This window comes from Gavia stellata, chromosome 2, assembly GCF_030936135.1.
Source record: "Gavia stellata isolate bGavSte3 chromosome 2, bGavSte3.hap2, whole genome shotgun sequence".
NCBI classification, from domain to species: domain Eukaryota; kingdom Metazoa; phylum Chordata; class Aves; order Gaviiformes; family Gaviidae; genus Gavia; species Gavia stellata.
In genome coordinates, this window is record NC_082595.1 from 18935795 (window position 1) to 18953985 (window position 18191).

The 18191-nt window shown below is 34.5% G+C and overlaps 1 protein-coding gene across 1 annotated transcript in view; it reads right to left on the reverse strand.

The window, feature by feature from the left end:
* Window positions 1-18191, reverse strand: part of DNAH8 (dynein axonemal heavy chain 8) — a 145176-nt gene that overhangs the window by 95591 nt on the left and 31394 nt on the right. Inside the window, exons 24-33 of the mRNA XM_059835831.1 lie at window positions 17625-17731; window positions 16105-16165; window positions 13688-13883; window positions 11476-11672; window positions 9702-9828; window positions 7418-7653; window positions 3864-3968; window positions 2713-2826; window positions 2081-2143; window positions 835-935 (exon numbers count right to left, since the gene is read on the reverse strand). Coding sequence (XP_059691814.1) covers window positions 835-935; window positions 2081-2143; window positions 2713-2826; window positions 3864-3968; window positions 7418-7653; window positions 9702-9828; window positions 11476-11672; window positions 13688-13883; window positions 16105-16165; window positions 17625-17731 — 1307 coding nt within the window. The remainder of the gene's footprint in view (window positions 1-834; window positions 936-2080; window positions 2144-2712; window positions 2827-3863; window positions 3969-7417; window positions 7654-9701; window positions 9829-11475; window positions 11673-13687; window positions 13884-16104; window positions 16166-17624; window positions 17732-18191) is intronic.

An 18191-nucleotide genomic window follows, 5' to 3' on the forward strand; every position in this document is an offset into this window, starting at 1 on the left:
TGTAATATTACTACTAAAAATTGAGGTAGATCAATTAGATTATGTTTCTTAATGTAGAAAAGAACATTTAATGAATAAAATCCACAAAAAAGTGCAGACAGTTGGTGCTGAGGACCTAATATCCACACTAAGCATATTTGGAGGAAGTTTTGCCTTGGTCTGGTTCTATAAAACTTCCATTCATCCAAAAGGAACCTAGCATATGTAACCTGAGCTGTCTCTGCAGTGCAAAGCAGAGCATGGAAAGTGGGGACAATTGGTCAGTTTACTTTGGAAACACTCTCTGAATCTGAACTAAAACGCTTATTTAAAAACAGCCAGAAAGGGTCAGATCCTCATCTGGTGTGAATCATCATCAAACCATTGAAATGGCTGGTGCAGAAACTTTAGAATCTGATTCTCATTTGTACAGCTGCTCAAAAGATTTAGACTTTCACAAAAGCTCTAGTTATATTTTTCATATATGATGATACACTGACCTTTCCTTGCCTTTTCCTTGTTCGCTCTTTGTACCATATCTTAATACATAATACTATATTTACTCATCTACTTATATACAAAGTGTGTATATATATTTCTAGGCCATGGTATTCTGCTCCTTTATATAGCATTTACGCATAGTAAAATAATCTGGTATGGTTTTGTTACCATAATAAATAAATACAATTATTTTTATTGGCAAATTCATTAGACCTCTAAAATTTTCTCTTTTTTAAAATTTGTTTCATTTAAGGCAACGGAAATCTTCCATATTGTAGTATTTCCCTCTTTGGTGTACCCTAAGCCTTTCTAACATACTTAATAAACACCTAAGACAGCTGTATTTCCAGTTACCTGACTTTATGCAAAACTTCATAGTCTGTGACAGGTAATCCAAACAACTGTTCACCAGATGAGTATGTGATAAACTTTCTCCACAGCTCATCAAATTTAGCCTGATAAAATTAGGATTCATACAGGAAAAAATGAAAACATGTTTATAATATAAGTTTTAATTTAAAATTTTCTAACAATAAATCATTAAACAGTTCTAAACTTGTCTTAATTCTATTAGAAGCATATTTAAATGTCTGAAAATATTTTTGATCAATATTTTCAACAGTTCTCATGCAAGGTAATACTCAAATCCATATATGAATTCAAATAGTGAAAATTTATATAAGAAGCAATAATTTGAAGAAGCATTTTATAAAAACGGGATGTGAAATGAATTCCACATCAAAGAAAAAAAATAGTATTTGTATCAGATAGTAAAATATACAGCCTGAAAAAAAACACTGAAGAGTGCCAAAAAATACAAGTACCTTCGAAGTATAACTGCTGTCCAAAGGCTATGATCACCATTAGAAAAATACAAAGAAGAATTATTTTGGCAGTTACTATCCATAAGTACAAAGCATTCTCTTGGCAAAATAATAAATACAGCAAATTCAACCAAAATCACTCAATTTTCAGTACATATCAGATGCATCAGGAGGTTTAAGCATTTTCTATTAGTTACCTAGTGCTTTTCATGAATTTTGAATTTACTTTTTACAGAGTCTATACAATATGTTAGAGACTGACAAAAGTCCTGTTGAAAAAAATCTTCAAGTTACTGTAACTTGCCAAGAAAGGAAGAAGGACTAAAAATAGATTAAAAACTGGTTATGGACCCATGAACTAAGGTTCATAACAAACAAATATCAAGTTGAAAGACAATTATCTAATGGAAAATGTGCTCTTTAAAAGATGAAAAGTTTGGCTCATGTGACTGATATGTAACCTGGCTTCTCTTCAGTCATCATCGAGTTGTCGTACTTGACTCTTCCCTCTTCTACTGCTTTTATTACTTCAAGTCAATAATTTCTGCTCACAAAATGCAAAGAGTGAAGCAAGGTTACATATCAATCAATCCTTCCACATTAAGGAAAACATTGCCTGATAGAAACTAAAGTATAGTTAACATAATACTACACAGAATATCCACCAAGACACATTTACCAAAGATTGAAAATGTGTCTTTTTCTAAACTTGTTTTGATAAGCAATTGCAGATCTAATTTTAATTATTTGGAAACTCAACAGTTTTATTTTCTTACCTGAAAGATCTGTAGCCTGTTACTGGCTTCCTGAGGTGGAATACTTGGAACCATAGGTCCTTCCTTTCAAACAAGTAATTAACAAAAATAGAATATTAATTCTTAAAGTGACTGAAGGCTACTGTATATCTACAGGTCATCACAAAATGCATATTTTTAGGTAGTCAAAATCCAATCAAGTTATTTATCTTGGTAATGCAATACTTACAATGGTAAATAAGAAAAGATAACTTTTATGAAATTGGAAATTCTTTAGCTTAATTAAACTGAATAGGACTAGAATTTAATTTTTCGTATTTTTTTCTTTTGCTGAGAATAAAATACCCAGTGAGTGGCCTGAGACCGTCTTTTTTAATGTTGATGTGTGAGCAAAGATGCCACAACACGTGCTACAATTTCTAAATTAATTTCTAAATTACTATTTCATGGCACAAGGAGTTCTTTTCTTTCCTTACAGCTATTTCTTCATACTGAAAAGTTTGACCTTTGACCTACAATGTTGACTGCTTAGCAGTCATGGCATCAAACACTCAGTAGTTCAGCAGAATAAAATTCTGGCACCTAACTGCTGCAAACCAAAAATACTGAAAAACTAAGTACAAGTCTTACAGGTAACTACTAAATTCATTTACCGTTTCATATGACATTTCAAAGTTTGACACCTCCTCACGAAAAACTGCAACTGATTCTAGCAAATTACTCTTAAATTTGGGCTGAACTTGAACCAACTCATCTTGAACTCTAGTCTGACATACAAAAGATTAAAATCAAAGTTATTTCTTTAAAAATCAGGAACAGATATTTGAGTTATATATAAACTAAAATTATAAATAAAAATATTAAAATTCTGAAGAAAAATTAATTATTTGAAGCTAAATAGATTTGTTTTCCTTTTATGGTGCTATATGTTCCATTTTTGAGATGAAAAGTGGAAAGAAAAAAAAATAACCAAAAACCATAACAAAATCTCCCCTCCATCTTTAAGTTAACATGTTCCATTACAAGGGGGTGGATGAACAAAAGGACACAGAAAAGGGGGAAAAAGATCCTATTTTCTTCCTTTCTTCCCTCCCTCCAAAAAAACTCTAAAAACCCAAAGTGTCAGGGTCCTCTTCCTCATGGATGGCTCAGCCTTCTCTTTAACAACTTTCTTATTCTTTGTTCAAAAGCTTGAGAAAAAAGAACCAAGAGCTGCATGAAATGCAAATGTAAAATATATTCTTGAGCTCTTGAGTCCTTTCCAGAGTGATTAATCTGCGGGACAGTATCTAACTTAATTTTTCGAACAAAATACCTACATATTTCCATCCAACCTTCTACACTTCAGGAAAATATTCAATAAACATTTAGTTTTTGAGGGATATAAGGCTGTCCTAAGCAATAAAGGTAAATATGCAATCACTACTTAGGGGTAAGGGCACTGGGAGAGTATGCACTTTTTAAAAACAGCTAATCTAAGAGTAGTAATCTTCCTGATCAGACAAGAATAACACAAAAACTGGAAATGAAGGAGAGCAGAAAAAGCAAAGAGACAAAATAAATTTCTCATTTTCTTGTAGGTTTTAAGCCTATATCTAAAAGCTACTATACTATTTAAATATTAAAGAGCTCTATAAAAAAATTTTGAAAATGAACATACTGATCAAAGGTAGAGACACTAATGTGCAACTGAGGCCAAGAGTAAGAAGACAAAGTGGAGTGACAATTGGTCCCACACTGTCACTTATACTCTGAAAAAAGCACATGAAGACAAATGGAAAATAACATAGTTTTATATACTTACAGCTTTGGTCTGTAATTTATTAAAAGAATATCTGAGTGTATCAACTCCTTCTGATTCCTCTTTTGTAATCTCAATTTCAAATGTATTTAAAATGGCATAGGCTTCCTAGATGAAAAAATAAAACCTTAGGAATGACGCATTTTAAGTTCATTTGCAGGAATATAGATCCAATTTGTAAGAAACATTTCAAAGAAAATCTGTCCATGTAATTTAGGCATAAAATATTAACTTGTTTTTTTAAAATAAGGATGATGAATGAAGAACTAGGGAACAACAGCAAAAAATATTTCTTTAAACATGTCTTGGATTAAATACTAGAAAAAATATATAAACACAATAAATTTAATATTAAAAATATATGAAATTTTGTCATCTCAGTGGTATTTTTATTTCACTGATCTACATTCCACCTGAATGTAGATTTTGATTAATTTTTCCTAACTCTGAATAATTATACACACTAAACTACACATTTTCAAATGTTTTGCCATATCATCTATAAAATATTTATCACTATATGTTTGCCAATCTATCAAATGCCTGCATATGTATGTTACAGAATGACCTTTTCTTATCGCTTGTTCTCATTTGCAATTTGTTTGCATATTTCTTTCTTTATTATCCTCCTCCTACACACATGGCATTATTTAAAAATAAGATCTGTTTCATATTTTGTAGTTTCCCGACAGGTAGGCAAAAGTTTTGCTAACGAAGACAAACAAAAAGTTTTGCTAACAAAGACAAACAAACAGCAGTGTGTATTATGTTAGCTACCCCTTTGACCTGCTACTTGTATTCTGTGCAGTTTGTGATGGTTGATAAACACAGTTGTTTATTCCATGCAGATATCTATACTTAGAATTCTCTCCTATTCAGCTTCTGAGAGAGGTGTAGACAACCACTGAGGTTGCAAGGGGCCTCTGGAGATTGCCTAGTCCAACCCCCCCTGCTCAGAGCAGGGTCACCTAAACCAGGTTGCCCAGGACCATGTCCAGCCAGTTTTTGAATATCTTCAAGAATGGAGAGTCCACAACCCATGTGGGCAATCTGTTCACTGGAATGATTTGAGCACCCTCACAGTAAGTTTTTCTTAGGTTTAAATGGAATTTACTCTATTTCAATTCGTGCCCATTGCCTCTTGTCCTGTTACAGGCTGCCACTGAGAAGAGCAGAGTTCTCTCTTCCTTCCGAGCCCCCATCAGGTACATATACACATTGATAAAAATAGCCCCTGCACATTCCTTCTCCAGACTAAATATTCTAAGCTCTCGCAGCCTCTCCTCCTATGTCAGATTCTCTAATTGCTTAATCAGCTTTCACTGAACTCACTCCAGTATGTCCATGTCTCCCTTGTATTGCGAAGCCCAAAACTGGACAAAGCACTCCAGATAAGTCTCATACCCCAGAGTAGAGGGGATCACCTCCCTCAGCCTGCTGGCAACACAACTCCTAATACAGCCAGGATACCCTTAACCTTCTTTGCTGCAAGGACACTTTGCTGGCTTATGTTCAGCTTGGTGTACACCAAGAAACTTGGTTCTTTTTCTGCAAAGCTACTTTCTACCCAGTCTGCACTGGTGCCTAGGGTTATTAATCTCCTGGAGCAGGACTTGGCATCTCCCTTTGTTGAACTTTATGAGGTTCCTGTCAGCCCGTTTCTCCATCCAGGTCCCTCTGAAAGACAGCACAACCATCTGGTGTGTCAGCCACTCCTCCCAGTTCTGTGTCATCCGGAAGCTTGCTGAGGGTGCAAGTTTCTCTGCCCCATCCTCTAGGTACACAGTACTGGAGCCAGTATGGACCCCTGGGGTACACCACTACTTACTGGCCTCAAACTAGATTTTGTGCCACTGACCACAATCCTTTGAGCCTGACAGTTTTCAGTCCAACTCGCTGTCCACTCATCTAGTCCACACTTCACCAGCTTGTCAATGAAGATATTATGGGAGACAGTGTCAAAAGCCTTGCTACCATCATGATAAAAAATATCCACTAGTCTCCCCTTGTTCACTAGCCTTCTATAGTGAGATGACTATCAGGTTGGTCAGGAATGATTTTCCCTTGATAAATTCACATTGACTATGGTCAATCCCCTTCCTGTCCTACTTTTCCTTACATCAAGCCCTCTTTCCTTCAATCATGTTCTAGTAGGAAATATAATGCCTAATCACCCCATCAACAAAGTTCTAATTAAATCCACCAAGAAAACAAGAAAAAACATTGAAATTACTGATCATTTGCCATTGCCAATCACTTCTTGATTTCATCAGCTCTATAGTCTTTCAATTATTTAAGGAAAGCTCATGAAAAAATAAAATCTAAGAGTGACTTGTTAACATGACGAGCCCTACTGATATTAATGGAACTTTCTACGTTAATATAGAAAGGGAGTAAATATTCGCAAGATATATAGAATAGAAGTGGTTTGGGAAAGAACCTTTATCCTAATATTAATCTTAAACTGCCAGAAGCAGGTATAAATAAACAAGCAATGTTAATACTTCATAATTTTGTGCACCTTTTATTTATTTATTTATAAAATTTGCATCATTTCCTACACATGTAAAACCTAGCAAATAGACAATCCTGAACTCAGTTCCTCTTGCTTGTTTTATTTAACATCTATGAGTATGATTATCATGTCCATATCTTCAGCCTGAAGACAATCAGATTAAGAAATAACATTTAGTAGATATGAATATTACTTTAAATGTTGAAATTATTGTTCAGGTTCTTCCTATACTTATTTAACCTCTACCTCTTTTGAATCACAGAACTGATTATACTTGCCTTCAAATAGTCTCTGTACCATTCCTGGCTTACAAACCACCGCATAAATCGCTAAGACAAAACCCTCCTCCTTAACATAAAACTAGCAAAAGTGATGACAATCCACTGAAAGTCCTTTCTGTTATCATGTTAATAGAACAGTCTTCAAGAAAGAAAATGTTACTATACAGCAATACAATTTCTTCTCCAAAAGGTGGACAAAAATGGAAACCAAATGTGTTCTATTAAGCTGACTGTTTAAGAGTGTGATAATAAATACCAAGTATATATAAAACTTCATGAGCTTCATTTACCTTCGTTCTTATACAAAAGTTTCTGACAGGATACAATGATGTGTGGCTCCATGAAGGTATTCCGGTTGTATTTAAAGGGGTTAGATGATCAAGATGTTTATAGATACAGAAAAGTTAGGAAGAGGATTAAGGCTAATGGAAAAAGCACACAGTAAAAGGGAGAGTATTGCTCCTTTCTCTTGTGCTTTCATCTGCTTATTTCTGCATGTTGTCTCCTAGATTGTTTTTATATTATAATTTATTTGAGAGAAAATAATTTTTTCTGTTCTCCATTTATACAGTATCTAGCAAAGTATCTAATACTGATTCATAAGTTATAATAAAAATAACAAAAAAAAAATTACTTTGTTTCCCACCTTCAACCTAGATCCTTCAGGACAGTGGACTCATTGTTTGGGTTCTCAGTTTATTTTATGACTCCTATTATACAATATCATTTTAATCAAGATAAAAAATTAAAAGTCATCTTACTTCAATAGGTCCCAGAGTCATATCCATTTGTATTTTATTATCACGTATGATAGATAAAGCTTCCATTGCAAATCTGACATCATCCAAGTCACACAGAGGTCGAGACAGTTTCTTTAAATATTCAGTTATGAACGACATCATGTCTGTCATTTTCTTTTTATATTCCTCATTTAAATAACGACAGAGGATCATCTTCCAGGCTTTGGCTTCAATTGCTAAAGCTATTTTCAGTGGTTCTGATTTAAAAAAAAAAATAATATTAAATCTACATCTTAATTTTTTTCTGTTAAAAAACCCACATCATCACATACGTGGCAGCATTTAGCAGCAATTAGGAAAAGCAGACAGGCAATCCAATTACTGCTTTTTAAAAGCTTCAAAACTATTTCAACTATTCTTAAATGTATTTCTGTTGTTTTATTGTATATTATGATATCTGTAAAATATATTGGTAAGCTTATCTAATAGATGATACATAGATAATACATAGAGAAGATGAATAAAGAAGAAAAATGCCTACTTATTAACGTAGATTCTCAGAGAATATTTTTGATATATATTAACTAAATGCATGAAGATCAATAATATTTATATGGTTTACACTCATTGAGGAAATGGTAGGATTTCAATACTGGGATTTGGAATACTTCACAACTAAAACTGAAACCAAAAGATACTAACAGCATATAACCCTTCTGCTCCCAAAACAAGTTTTACAGCAGATATGGTTTCTTCTTTAATTATGCGGATATTAGCATTAAAAATCTCATTCCTGAAGGCCAGGAATAATTCAAGAAAAGTACTATACCCTGTCCAGAAGCTAGAATATGTAAGTGATAATAAATCAATTACAAAACCTAAATGGATTCTGAGAAAAATACCTGCTTCCCCAGATCATAAAACTATTTAATATCTTTTTTCTTGAACCTAGAGGACTTGGCTCCCTCTGATGCAGTGGTCACAGATGAGGGAGTAGTGTGACCATCAACAAAATCCATATTCTTTTGGATACACTGCTTCTTATCACTCTTGGTCACAGAATAATAACACAGAAAGAGTTTTCCAGAGTGAATTAATTGGCTCCAGAGTGGTTTCATTAATAAGAAGTTGCATCCAAGAACTGGATGAGGATATGCAGTCAGCAGTTTGATAATTTTTCTTATTCACTGAAAGAAAGCTAGGGATAACATGCCATCAAGATCTGAAATGAACTCTAGTCTAAGTGTGCAGCTTCTGTCTTCTCTGATGTACAAGGAAGACAAATTGTACAGAGAAGATTTCTCAATCTAATCTCTCAGAAGATGGGGATTGCTCATTAGAAACGTGGCCACACTGATATTTGGAAAGGGTTACATATACTACTTGTCCCTAGATAGCAACCGTAATAACATCTGCCACAGAAAGTAAAGAAAAAAACAAACACTAAAAAAAACCCCAACAAACAAACAACACACACCAAAACACAAACAGTGACACTGGTCCAGAGAAGACATGTCAGCTACATAACAATCTGCAAGGTGAGAGGGATAAATGCCATTGAAATCCTTGCTGCTTTGTCATAGCACAAACAGCTTAATTCTTCAACAAGCAGTTGTCTGGACAAAATACATTTTTCCACACCTGACTGTTCTTCAGAGTAACATGATCAATGAGTAGCAAGTTATCAGGGCCACAGAAGGCCAGGTACTGAGGCACAGTGCTGTATAGAACTGAGAGAACACATGCTGTGTGAGGGAACACATCCCAACACCAGGTCTTCTCTATCTTTAAAGACACTAGAGGAGGACAGGAAAACACACGATATTCTGAGACATGTGAATGCTAAACATGGGAATGGTTAAGCAGCCATATCTCCTGCTGAAACAAATACCGATAGTAAAAAAGAAGCTAATGCAGCTATGTGCTGGTCTTGCACCAATACCAAAGAAAGTGATTTATGATTCTAATGCTCTTTATAATCACTGTCTGGGCTGGTGCCAGAGATGAGTGCCAGGGATGATCAAATCAGCGTCAATACACATTCATTAACTCTTTAGCAAGCCTCCATGTTAACTTCACAACCATGACAGAATTTAATTTCACCGCTCCAAAGAGGAGAAGGCAAGGGGAATGAAAATTCAAGTCAGATTTCTTAGAACAGTCTGAGTGAGCCCTGGCTGATCAGTCAGGCAGGTCTCTTCAGTAATTTCTATTCATATTGTAAGCATTTTTTTCAGAGAATAAACCAAATAACATGACTATTATATTTATTATCTTACTGTACAAAGATAAGAAAATGTCATACCTGTATGCAATTCAATTGGACCAAGAATAATAATGGGTTTTAAATCTTCCATCTCTTGCTTGAACATTGCATAGTGAAGTATTTCTTCTTTAATTTCAGTCAGAGATGGACAGCTAGCCAAAAATTGCTGTGTGTAGTTTAAAGTGTCAATCAACAAGTGTCCTTTTTCATAGTTTTGGTAAAACAAGTGGCAACAGTTATTCAGGAAGTACTGAAAATGTATACCTATATCATACCTGGTTTTAGCCTTCTGCAGCCTTGCTAACATAGTAAAATGCATGTGATGAGGTGTTCATGTTTATCAATTTCTCTGTCAGTAACGCTCAAGCTTGTCAGGAAATTCCAGTCAAATTTAACAGAGAAACAGATATCCAAGACATATTAAGTGCCTACTGGTTTTGTGAAAATGGGGGATGAAACAGTGATCAAAAAATACATGCCTGCACTTACAGAAAGAGTACACCACTAGCCCAATTACGTGTGAAACGATCACAATAAAACATATTTTCTATGTAGTTCCATGAGCAGAACTCCAGTGTAGAAAAGTTCTGCGACTCTGAAAAGCTGCATTTCAGAAGTGTTACACAAGACCTGTATTCAATCTGCCTATATTGCATGGACAGGTAATAAATGCTGAAAGCTGTTTCCAACTTCTATTCTTTTGTCTGAGAGTACCCAGACAGGCAGTGGAAGGATTAGCATAGTGCTAAAGAAAGAATATAGGAACTAGGGCATGTGTGTATAAAACTTAACTGCATTATTATTGAGGCTTTCGCTGTAGCAGTATTCTTTTCTTTCGTAGTAACTAGATCATATCAATAATATTTATTTGATTAGACTTTAAATTTTAATTAGACTAACAGGAAATTCTCAGCTCTACATATAAAGTGGGGTTTTTTTAGCCCACATAAACTGGACAACTTGCATTGTGACACACAAAAGATACCAGTGCTCCTGTAGTAAAACAAAGTGATTCAATATTCACATATCTATGTATATATAATATAGTCTATTAAATAGAAAAGTTAAGAATAGAAAACTCAATTAAGCCAAGGTAAAATAGAGTAGATATAGAAGCCAACTTTCTTCTACTGAACATCTAACTTCAAACTCTAAATTAAAACTCTGTTGTAGAAGGACAGTGTGAAATATTCTGAAGTCCCAGAGACCTCAAATTCCTGGAAACTAACTTTTTCTTGCTCTAGCAGACACTAATTTTTTCTACAACACTTGAGGATTCAACTTAGAGTTCAAACAACCAAGAACTGAATAGAGGAGTCTTCTTGGAATAGAGAATGCAGAACTCACCTCCTAAAATAACTACAGGAAGGTTGGTGAAAAAAAAAAAAAATATATTAAACTAAAAATAAATGTCTTCCATAGAGGAAAGTGCACAATTATCAGCACTGATGCTGTGGGAATTTCTATGGGCTGTGGTATACATCATGTCAGACTGAGGTAGTTTCTTGTGGTCTTAAATCCAAAGTTCCACAAACAAAAATTAAAGCAATTAACAAATTAGGACCAGTTTATCAGTGTCTAGAATGGCACAGAAGCAGGAAAAGCCCAAGCCCAGCAGAAAAATTAGGTAGCATGCTATTGCTTCTGCTTAGGAAATGTACTAGTATTACTACTGAAAGACAAAATAAGAATTTCGGCTGCTAATGTGTTTTCTATACCTTTTTCCTTGAAATTTCTTTCCCTCAATGTTTTCTGTTTTCACAAGAGAAGATTAATGAAGAACAGTTCTGTAGGTGATCATCATTAAACTCACCTGAATTTTGGCATCTCTCTCTTCTGTCCACTGCACCTTATATTTCTGAAACTCCTGCAGAACTTCACTAGCTACTTGTCTTACAGAATTCACAGAAGAAGAGAGGAGCACAACTAATTTAGAAATATCTTCATGTTCTACAACACCTGAGTAAAAATTTCTTAACTTTCTGACAAGCACAACATCTTCAACTCCTTCTGTAAAATAAAATTATATGTAAATGAATGAACCATTGAAAGTCTGGTTAGAGTTCTCTTCTAAACCTACACATGCCAAGTTAAGCAACGATGCTGTTCAGTAAGGCTAAATATCCTTCTTCAAATGTCTGTCTGACTGCTTAATATGAATGTACCAAGTGCTAGTTCAGGCCAGGCTCTATACAGCTAGAGCAGATTCAATCTAGAGTGAATGTTTCCAAATGGAAAGAAAATAGTCATCTTAATTGACAAATTTAATTTTTTCCACTGTAATTTAATTGTAACTAGAACACGACAAGACCTCATAAACATTGTGGGTTTGTTTTTTTTTTTAAATTCATATAATTAAAGTTTAATTGCATAAACCCCTTAAAACAGTGTAAGTTTCTTGAACTCTAACATGCTTCAAAAAAATAACTTCTTGTTATTCTATTTAGTGGTTTCAAAAAAGATGCTAAACTTTATTTGTGCACTCATTAATATGTGACTTGGTAAAGTTTGTCATGTTTTGGATCTGCACGTGTTTTACAAACTACTAATATTAAAGTCTTTTGAGTCTTGTCTGAAAGAGGTTAGAACTGAATGAAGAAGAAAAACAACAAAAAAAGGAGAAAAATAGAAAGGACAATCTAGAAATTTTCCTAAACCTCTTGCCTCCAAATAGGCTTTCAAAGGCAGTTTAGACACTGGTAGCTGCTGCTCCAGTTACACTGTTGACATCAAAACTGAAGCCCTGTCTCCTTTAAGAACTACAAGTAAGTTTAAATAGAAGGAAAATAAAATGCAATTTATCATGTCCCTCCTTCATCTTTGATGACCCTGACTGTCTCAGCAATTCGATGTAGGCACTGATATCCCTGAGATCTGATGAGACCCTTCTGTCATAACAATGTCTGAGCATTTTGAAGCAGATTTAAGAGAATGGGGAAGAAAAATCCACTCTTCCCACCACACCCATTGTTTCATGGTGGGGATTTAATACAACTCCAAGCTCTCTTTTAGTCTGAAGTCCTTTTCAAGCATCTGATCACTGGGAAAAAAGTCTCAGATTTATCCATCCTTGCCAGTGTACTCCATAGATCTCATTGGCCAAACATTAACATATGCCCCCAGGTATTGCTAATGAGTAGTTTAAAGGTGATGAAAATGGTTACTTGCTTATGTTGTATTTTGACACAGCAGAGTAAAAGACTATGACTGTCTGATGAGGATAGTCTCCTGCCAACCTGTTTGAAGCCCATTAAAGCAGTTAAAATCATACAAAGCACATTAGTAGAAGAATAAAGTCCCGTGTCTGGACTATCAAGAAGAAAAACTTTCCAAGATGTTAAAGACTTTCCAAAGGAATCACAACAAAGAAACAACTGTATTGCAGGTCACTGGCTCAGCCAAGTAGCTAAGAGAACCAGGTGGTAAAAATATATTTGGGCTTTTGTGGATGCTTGCAAATCATATGGAGACATGCTTAGAAATAATACTGAGGAGAGAAGTATCTGACTAAAATGGATGCAGGTCTATCTACAGTCTGAATATTCACATGAACAAACACTTGAAGTGTTTTATAATCCATTCTAGGAATATAGCCAGCAATTAAAATCTTTACTGAAATCTAATTACTAAACTAGCTCTTGTTCTATTTCAATATTTCAATGACAGCTAGTCTACAATCATTGTTTATGCTTTCAACTATATTGTTATGGCTACATTCCATAGTAAGTAGGTAAAAAGATAAACTAACAAGCTTACTTTGCCTCAAATTAAATAGCAGATTCAGAATCTAGCAATTTTTCTAAGAATTTTTTTCTTATTGTTTCTCAAAGTTCTAACGATTACATAAGCCTGAAAAGCTATTTCTGAAAAACAGATAATTAAATCAAAATAAACCCAAGGAATTAATTCAAAATAATCCATAGTTGGCCTCTTCGAAGAAAAGTGAGCTTATTCACAAATATTTACCTATGGCATTGTTATTAAAGTAAAAAGTTGAAATAAGTTAAAAAAAACTACCTACTTACTTTCCCCTTTTTTGGCTATTTTTCCTGGTGATCCAAAGCCTGCTGAAGATACTTGCTGTGTGCCTGATTCTGCTTTTAAACTAGATTTCTGCAAATGTCTCTGTCCCCACTGAGCAACTCCACGACTTACTTCCAATATTAACTGAATCATGCGATTGATAGCTTGCTGTATATCGTCTAAACTAGGAACCATTACCTATTTAAAACAGTTGAAATGCTGTTGAAATAAATGCAACTGATTGTCATTTTCTAAAACCACAGTTTTACTCCGCTTATAGTGAATTGCGGAACTTGCCCCAGAAAAGAAGCAGGAAAATGTAACTTCAAGAGTTTGTCTAGCTCAGAATTGCATCTAAAGAAGTGAAACATACTGTACTGACTTACTATCTATTTGTACAGTCATACTGTGGGAAAAATGACAAACAAATGTATAAGTAGATAGATTTTTTGGGTTTTATAACAATTATTTTTACAATTCCTACATTTAAAAAAGCACTTTTATGATTTCTTATAGTGTGGGAATACATTACAAGCCTTGTTTCCTGCATTCTAGAATCATGAAGCATTAAAAATTGCAGGCCAAGATACTTCTCTCTGTTGCTTTTAACCACTGGATCCTAAACTCCATGACAGAGAATTGTAAGAGGGATGATCGCAAAAATACGTATGGACAGCTCATTTTAAAGAACAACTAGTAAACACAATAGTGTCAAAACACAGGCTCTGGTCTGCCATCATCCACACTGTATAAATGCTAGTATGCTCCCTTAGCATAGTTTGGGATGATGCAAAAAAGCACTCTCCTAGAAAAAATTCAGGCACAGTTTGGTGCATAAAACATGACAGGGGCTGTTCCTAACACACAGTTTGAATGCAAACTCCTGGATTCAGGAAGAAGCATTTACTACTGTGGATACACACCATTTCACTCAGCTCACTTTGAGGTCAAAGAACAACCTCTAGCCTGTTTTATTTAGTAGCACACAAACAGACATGAAGTCCCAGAACCAAAACCTTTTGAACTGCATTGGCAGCAGTAATGCTAATTGTGACTTTGTCCTGTCCTTGTTTGAAAATAATTCTATGTAGGATAAGGTGGAGTAAAGGCACACATCAGTTTCTCCAAAATACTGAGCAGGAGGAAGAACCTACCTGAAAGTAATCCAGGAAAGAACCGAAAAATAGCATTTCTTGTTAAACTTCAGAATAAAGATCACTCTTGGGAAACGCTCAATCCTCAAATATAGTCCTTAGAATATCATCTTAGAGCTTTCATGTGCAAGCCATTATTTTGAAATGATGAAATCATCCACAGGAGTGTTCAGAACTGGGATATAAACTGCTTGAAAGTGACTCTGATGTTTTATAAACCAATTTCACAGATTGAGCAGTTGTATGCATAAAAGCAACGATTTTGCAAAATTCTATTAGCGTTAGCAAAGTGGTATTTTACCCAGCATTATTTGATTACTGCCCTGGATCAGCCAAGCATTTCAGAGGTCTTGAAAGAAAGATAGATGCACTTCCTTTTCAGTGGGTGGAGCTTGGGGCTTTATGCTTACACAAATACCAACAAGGTAAAAATTCTACACTTTGACCGACCTTATATATCATGTATACACACACAGTGTGAATGTACAACAGAATGCCAATAGGAACACAGGTTCAATGTCAAAGGAGTATCACCTTAGAACAGAGCCTTTCTTTCATTATAATTTCATGAATATGAAACTTTTAATCTTGATAAGATAATCGGATAATATTAAGTTACCTTCTCATATTTAAAATAAAATACCATACATACTGCTGACACAGTTATCTTACTCTACAAAAGGAAAACAAATACATTTATTAGTTCTTCGTAATCAATCTGCCTTTTTGTTCTCTGCACACTGAAATCTACAGCTCTTTTCTTGGTTTTGAACCTTCTCATTTTTGTTCAGTATTCCTCCTTCTGGTCACCTTACTTCCTATTGAGATGACTAAAGCCAAACTGAGCAAAGATAATGTTCATTTTTTTTTATTCAACAAAGGATTTAAATCACACAAGGAACAAAAGTTAAAATAAAAAACAAACATGAAAAATCTATTCCAGCAATACAACTGCTACACGTGAAGGAGAACTGTAATCATTCTCCAAAGAACACTGATGAACAGATTGCAACATAATTGTTGAAACACACAAGAACAATAAAAGGCCAGGTTCTGCAAGGACCACTAAGAGAGAAACCAGGAACACTGGAACTGTAAGCACGTTTCATCAGTGCTCTCAGCACACTGAAAGGCCTGAGCCAACTGTTCTCCTTTGGAATGGATGCTGGTTCAGTAGAAGTGTGCCCACATCCTGTGTTTAGGCAAATGCAGAGATAACTATAAGGCAGTGTATTTTACCTTAACATATATGACACATAACTTACCACGTTGGGAACAGCAAGGTGTACTTCCGCTTTTAGAAAAGAAGCTGCTTCTTCAGATTTGCTTGGATGAACAGAAAACTTTGTTCTCCCAAATGTAGTTTTGCTGAAAATAGTTTTTAAATATGTCATAAATACTTCACCATAAAACCCCCTCTAATTATCTTAGAAATAATTTTGAGCTACCTTTTCTGGGCAAACCCTCATGGAGAATTTTCACATTAAGTTATGAACTAGACAAAACTTACAGAAGCTTCTTGTTTAAAGGGTAAAGATAACAGCCAGAGCTCCATCATTCAGACAAAGGTTACCTTGGATCTCACAATTGCTTTCAGAATTTTTTATCCAGAATATTTTCCTATTCTGGATTTTAATCTCTCAATTTAAGAATTATGAAACCCTGCCAGTGCTTTGAGTAGGACATAAGAAGGTTTAATGACCATTTCATGCAACACCCTATCAAGAGTAAAAGTTGCCTCATTACATTTTAGATTCAACAGAACAGGAAAAAAAAAAGTTTCGAACATGACAAGCTAGAGCAAAATGATAAATACATGACCTAAACCTACTCAAAACTAAAAACTAGAAACAAAGTGCAAAGTACAATTTCTTAATGCTATGACATGACATGGCGACCAAATAAGGGAGGATTCAGCAATACAATACTGTAGACAAATACCCAAACAAATTCCTATTGACTTCAATAAGATTAGGATTTCAATACATTTTCTATGTAAGTTGACCTCAGAAAAAGAAAAAAATAACTCAAGCTTCAACACATAAATGGCAAAACATCAACTTTACCTGCTTAAAATAAATTCTCTTAATAGAATTCTAAATAGGCTTTTCAATTTACAATATATTATACTGAAGCAATTCTGTCTCTGAAGTGTATGCCTCTTCGAGCAGAGAAGACTCTATAGAAATTATACCGAATGTAGGAGAATGATAAAATCATATGGATCTTGCCATTATCATACAGAATTCATAAAGAGTGCATGGATGACCTTTAACCCATAGGAAGTAACACTGAGTGCATAGCCATGCTTGCAGAAATGATCTGAAATGAGATGAACATATGGGCACACTGCCATATATGACCTAGAATGGTCATTTAAGTTCTAGTCATTTGTGTTGGACAATAACTTGTACTAGCAGCATCTTGAAAGCAATCCCAAGGGAAATATATGGGAACAAAAACAAAAAGGTACAGACAGAGGGGAAACAACAGTAGAAATAAACTTCATTTTCTGCAAAAAAACAAAACGCATAGACTATAACTAACAACATAAAGAATTAAAGCATAAAAGTGTGGGCCCAAAGCATCACTGCAACAAAAAGTGAATCCTTTCCAGGTTTTGTTTGAGCTAAAAAGGCTAAGAGGTCTGGAACTGTTTGACTAATGATACATGTGCACATATCATTACTTTTGTGAATGTTTATTTATATTATTTTACTAACACAGAAATAACTTTGTTCTGATAATTCATAATAAATGAAGGTATCTTTCATTTGCAACTTACTTTGAAACAAATATTCTTTTTTTAAGACTATCCAAAGACAGTCGGGTGGCTTTCTGGAGGCTGTCTAGCAGCTGGTGACTGAAATAGGCGACCATCTCTTTACATTTCTGTAATAAATAAAATGTATGTTAATTAGTATTGTATTCAGGCAGGAACCTGAAGATTATTTCAAAAGGTTTTAAGTCAAACATATAGTTCTTGTCTGATGGAATTTATGCTGTAAGCTACATGAGAAACACAAGGGGAGAAGTTGGGGGAAAAATAGCTTGTAAGTAAGTAAAAGCTACATGAAAAAGAATATAGCATCTGAGGAAACTCAATTTGTCTTCTTCAGAGACAGAATACTGAGATCTGGATGAAATCTCATACTCCTTCAGAAAAGCTCTCCATATTAAAAAAAAAAAAAAAAAAACACCACCACAAGTTATCCGAGAATATTGGTGCATATGTATCCTTTTCAAATAAGGGACAAATACAGTAAAATCTGACTGTACTGGATTAAGAAGAACATAAAAATACATCAACATGTAATGATCACTAGCACAAAACAACAGAATGCAACCTTGT